Here is a 6,000-nt window from a genome sequence, read left to right as displayed (position 1 = left end):
CCATGACCAGCTGGGCGGGGGTCCAGCAGCCCTCCCCAGGGACAGAACGTTGTCATCTGGTCCAAACGCTACCTCACTGCCTGCGTCACATGAGGGATCAAGATACTGTGATCCCTTTTATCCACTTAAGGAGATTCATACAAACACTTGACTGGTTCAGCAGCTACATACACAAGGAGCAGTGGAACTCACTTAACGCGTTGAGCCATGACATCTCACTATAAAACCACAACATCATCGTTGGCTGCAAGTTAAGATTTATTTAAATTAAATTTGACACAAAAAAGGCTTTATAACAGCAGGACTGTTATAAAGACCAAGCAGACAACACTGCTAGAATCACAAGGTGTGTTCTCCTTGTAACACTGCTAGTACCACAAGGTGTGTTCCCCTTGTAATACTAGCAGTATTACAAGGGAAATACACCTAGTAATACTAGCAGCGTTACAAGGTGTGTTCCCCTTGTAATATACACTCCGTAATGAGATCCAGTTAATGACACTCAATACAACAAACTGATGTTTATTCTCTTTTTTGTTTTTACAACATATAATGTGCAGGTCTCGTTACTATCTGGGAACTTTCAACAAAACTCTTGAAACTAACAGCTTGAAATACAGTATTAAAGTCACAAAATACAACATCTGTCTCATAGCAGGTTGCAGTCCAGTAACCTACAGTAAAAAGAATATGCAATATAGTACGTTTTGTGTATAACTGCACATCAAGACACTCACAAAGTGAAGACTACCAATCACAACCCTGCATGCCCCCACGCACACACACACACACACACACACACACACACACACACACACACACACACACACACACACACACACACACACACACACACACACACACACACACACCCTCCTGTTCACATTAATCAAGAAGATCCAAAGATGGCATACTCATTTTAACAGCAACCATAATACAAAACTCACCCAAAAAATATATTTATATATATATATATTTGTACTCGTGAAGAGCTAGTTTTTTTTTCTTAGCAAATTTAAATATGAAGTGGAAAAAATCATCAATCAAATGTACACCAAAAAGGCATGTACTGTATATAATCAAGATATCACAAAACATTGCACAGAAAAATAGCTACTTACAGAAATTAAAAAACATGCTTGAAGAACAAAAGAAGGTGATGAAGACATCTAGGAATAAGGCCATGACAGAACATCAGGAAGGGGTTGCCCATGGAGGCAGCAGAACATGCTCTCCAATTCATAGAATCATATGAACATGCAACTTGACAATGGAAGGGCGTATTGGGAGAGAACCAGCTGTTTGCTAGATAAGCTTGATTTCACAGATTGATTGGGATCCTTGCCTCTTTTTCTTCAGCTTTCCTTAAGTCATTGATTTACACAAAATTACACTTTTTTCAAGCACAAAATATCCTTTTCGACACTTGTCAAATTATTGCACACTAGGTTCACAAAAATACTTTGGGCACTTTCGCTTTTTTTTGACAAAGAGCAGCATTTCATAATCAAAAAACATGTTTGAACACTGCACAAGACAACATTAAAAAAGTTCAGAACATTCAAATGGAGAACAGAAAGAAAATACTTCTTAAAAGTTTGACTGTGCAACTCGACTTGAATAGGTCCATTTTGTAAGGCTAGCCTCGTAAATGCACAATATCAGACAGTGTTAAGGGGCAATAAAAGCACAGCCCCTCTGCTAAGCAGCATGGACCTTATACACGATTATCTTTAATTGGTTATGTGCAATTACTGATTGCCGTGGCATCTTCTCGAATGAGGCGAGATCATTTGGTCCAAAATTCGGGAGTGGAGTGGGAGGAAGTTGATTTCAGCGCAATCGTCACGGGGAGTTGAACCTCCCAAAGAATCTGACAATATAGCATATGATGGGGATCTCTTTTCATTAAGACAGATGTCCATAGAAGTTATACCAATGACAGAATTTTCTGAAATACTTCCACACAGCTCGACTCCGTGTTCATCTTTAAAAGGGTAAACGCTCAAGCCTTTGTTTGAAGAGAAAGGAGACAGGAAAAAACGCAATTACAATCTATTTGACTGATTGGATGGAATTGTTGAAGACACCTAACTGGGCCAATTAGAAAAAAACACTGTAAACCATTATAGACCAGAGATCCTGCGTTTTTTTCGATTACATTTTTAACTTTTGCTCTTGAGCTGTGCTCGGGGGATGGGGCATATTAAAGATGAGCACCTCAATTTTCTAAAACCAGTAATACATATCAGTAGTATTCAAATGATGGAAATTACCACAGGTATCATTATCTTTACCAGACACAATAAAGACATAGTACAGAATGCCTACTACACCGACTACAAGAAATCAACCAAATGCTTCTGCCAGAACAAAAAAAGCAACAAAGGCCTTGTCAGAGCTCTGATTATCAACAGATGTTGATGAGTGGAAATACTGCCTCTTTAGCATAAATCATTGATAGTGATACACTCACAGTAAAAACATTCACACGCATAGCCGTGACTTTGCAAAGGTATGGTATAAGCTAGGCCTATATTGTTTTCTATGAACAGCTGTCATAATACATATTATAAAACAGTGGCTTTGCACAGAGGTCTGCCACAGATATGGCCACGTATTTCAATGTTGATCATATCAAACCTCAATGCTTCTGATAGATTTGGGTGGCAGCCGTAACAGGGATCCATGCATGTCCCAAAATGATTCCACAGAAAATTGGATTTGTAAAAACAAAAAAGGGTATAAATGAGACACCAACGCTAACCATAGGTGAGTGTGGTGGAAGAACTACCTTACTGCAAGTCTTTCAGCCATATAGAATCGCCATAGAAAACATTGCTGGTCATGACTACTGCTGTTCTCCATTTAGATCTGGTTGATCAATTACAAAGTTGAGAAAGTAGCTCAGATCAACTTCTGCTCAAGTAGACTTTTCTAAAATGCCTGACCATATTATGGACATATCAGGGTCCAATTCTTTTTTCAGAAGTTGTACAACTCTGTTAAAGGCCGTACATGGAGTCAATTCATATTTCTATACAAGCATCAATCAAATGTTGATCTTAATGAAAAGCTGAAAGGTTCCATACCTCCTCATATTGTCTTTACAAACTAAAATCCACATACATAAAAACACAACCACACACCTTACGACACCCAACAGACATAGCATTCAGATATAAAAATTACAGTACAAGCTCTTGCAACATTAACAATTAACAGTTTGCCTATAACGATGACCCTAGAGGAGAAGGTCTCTGTTCATACAAACTAGCATGGGAACTATAAATGCTGAACTATTATTTGCCCAAACAGACTTGATTAGTCAGCATTGGCAAGTGAAGACCTCTCTTCCCACTCTCTACAGTACTTCACAGAATCTCAGGCACTTTTTCTTTTTTTTCCAAAAGTAGGGTATAGGGGCTGGAAAAGGTTAGCGGCTAAAAGGGCGTAAGCGCAGGAAGAGTGTAGGGGCTGGAAGGGTGTAGGGGCTAGAAGGGTGTAGGGGCTGGAAGGGTGTAGGGGCTGGAAGGGTGTAGGGGCTAGAAGGGTGTAGGGGCTGTAAGGGGTAATGTGCTGGGGGATCCTCAATCTACGCTCATGGAGGCCAGCTCCTGGACTTGGGCGTGCTGCTGCAGCTCCTCCATGGAGACACCCCCTCCTCCGTCAGCCCCCTGCCCCGCCGCGGGGCCATTCACAAGGGCCACCATCCCACCGTCGACATCCGTCTCGATGGAGGGGGAGGGGGGCCCCGGCGGCTCCTGGGGCGGCTCGTGAGACAGGAAGCCCGGCGGGGAACCATCACAGGGCTGGGTGGAGGACGACACCTGGGAGATGACCGGCAGCTGGATGGAGGAGGAGCAGGAGGAGGTGGCAGCGGTGCCGGAGGCCGTAGTGGGAGAAGTGCTGTCGCTGGGATAGATTGGATTAAGGTGGTGGAGGTGGGGGGAGGGGTCCTCAAGCTGGTACTGGACCCCCAGTGCCACCGCTGCAGCCGCCTCCTCCTCCTCCTGCACTTTGCTCAGGTAGTCGGGCACGAGGAAATCACTGCATAGAGGGGGAGGGTGGGGAGGGGTAGGGCGGGGTGGGAGTGGGTTTGGAAATTAGGGAAGCGTCACCAGTCTGCTGTTAATAGAGTTAACAGTATAACAAAGTCAACAGTATAACAGAGTTAACAGTATAACAGATATATAAAAGTAATCAGTGTCAATAAGGTTGATAGCAATTTTTAAATAATAAAAGAATAATGAATAAGCCAACAAATAGAAGGTTGGAAAGGGGAGGTGTCACGGAGCTGATCAAATATTGGTACTGAAAAGACATCCGTACATTCAATGCAGTGTTTCTATATGAACTCTGAAGAAGGGGGCGAGAGTGTGTGGATGGGGTGAAGAAGCCTTTCCCCTGAGGTCTGACATCTGGACCGGCTACTGTGAACCTCCAGAAGGAGTGGTGCCCTGCTGTGAGGCTTGTGATGATTAAGAAGTGGAAAGGTGTGGGAGTAAGGAGCACCAGACTACTCTGGAAATACCAGCAGTGAGGCCTTCATACGCCTACAAATACAAACATCCTTACATACATACATGTGCAAGTTAGGAAATATATGTTGGTCTAAATGTACAGCTCGACTAACACACATTTATATTTAGCCAAGTCCTTAAACTGATGTCCCAGCTATAGTATCCTGTATATGAACAGTCTGAATGGCTGGATTATTCCACTATCTTTTTTGAAATGTACCTAAATGAGAAGTGCTTTACAAGTCACCTCATCATCCCCAAAAGTGATCAGAAAATAATGTATTTCATTAGGTCCGATATACAGACCCAACTTCATACATTTTCATACAGCAGGTACATCACATAACAGCCACAACCTAGGGGACAAGAAACCTTGTTCCACTGGGGTTAGCAGAGGTTAGAATCTGCCCCAGGTGTGATTTGAATACATGATGTGGGAGGGAGAGGTGGTGGTGGTGGTGGTGGTGGAAGGAAGGGATGGAGGAAAGGGGTGGGGGGGGAGGGGGTGTGCCTTGACACCCTCCAGGACTCCTCACCTGCTCTGGAAGTAGTTTGCTAGTTCGGACGCCTCATGGTTCAGACTCCGGAGGTGCACAATTAAATTGCCAGAGTTGGTGAACATGGCGCCGCACGTTTTGCACTCGTAAATCCGCGGCTTGCGGATTATGTGTCGGGAGACCCTCATGTGGTGCTTATATTCGCCGAAGGACGTGAATGTGGCGCTACAAATCTGGCACCGGAAACAGCGTTTACCTTCGTGCTTCAGCCGGTGCATCTTTAGGGAGTAGGCCCGCGTGAACTTTTTCCCACAGCGGTCACACTGGAAGGGCTTAATGCCTGCAGGGGGACACAGAGCCAGGCCTTAGGGGGAGACATTAGCACCCAGAGGAATCCACTGCTACTACTTTTGTCTCCAAGTGGTTCAAGGTCCACTCAGCGGTCCAACCTTAGCTCTAGCAGTGTTTAAAGGCCCACACCGGTCCAACCTTAGCTCTAGCAGTGTTTATAGGCCCACTCAGCGGTCCAACCTTAGCTCTAGCAGTGTTTAAAGGCCACTCAGCGGTCCAACCTTAACTCTAGCAGTGTTTAAAGGCCACTCAGCGGTCCAACCTTAGCTCTAGCAGTGTTTAAAGGCCACTCAGCGGTCCAACCTTAGCTCTAGCAGTGTTTAAAGGCCACTCAGCGGTCCAACCTTAGCTCTAGCAGTGTTTAAAGGCCACTCAGCGGTCCAACCTTAGCTCTAGCAGTGTTTAAAGGCCACTCAGCGGTCCAACCTTAGCTCTAGCAGTGTTTATCTGCTAGCAGTGATCGGCCGATATTATCGTGTATCGTATCGGCCGATATTTTTTTCAGTATCGGTCGATCATCATTGTCATTTTTATGATGTTAATTGAGGGAGGCATAGCCTGAAAATCCAGACCCACATCTAGAAGACTGTAGGGTCTGGCAACGATTAATGAAAATGGCCCAACTCGAG

The 6,000-nt window shown here is 44.1% G+C and overlaps 1 protein-coding gene across 2 annotated transcripts in view; it reads right to left on the bottom strand.

Moving 5' to 3' along the window:
• Positions 1 to 506: 506 nt before the first annotated feature.
• Positions 507 to 6,000, bottom strand: part of zbtb44 (zinc finger and BTB domain containing 44) — a 13,597-nt gene continuing 8,103 nt past the window's right edge. The window contains exons 5-6 of one of the 2 annotated variants that reach the window (XM_030380723.1): positions 5,060 to 5,360; positions 507 to 4,050 (exon numbers count right to left, since the gene is read on the bottom strand). In XM_030380723.1, the coding sequence (XP_030236583.1) occupies positions 3,591 to 4,050; positions 5,060 to 5,360 (761 nt within the window). In that variant the 3' untranslated portion in view covers positions 507 to 3,590. The remainder of the gene's footprint in view (positions 4,051 to 5,059; positions 5,361 to 6,000) is intronic. The other variant, XM_030380724.1, reaches the window with a different exon arrangement.

This window comes from Gadus morhua, chromosome 16 (assembly GCF_902167405.1).
Source record: "Gadus morhua chromosome 16, gadMor3.0, whole genome shotgun sequence".
Classification (NCBI taxonomy): domain Eukaryota; kingdom Metazoa; phylum Chordata; class Actinopteri; order Gadiformes; family Gadidae; genus Gadus; species Gadus morhua.
Note: the sequence above shows the minus strand (reverse complement) of the source record. Positions and strands in the feature narration are given on the sequence as shown.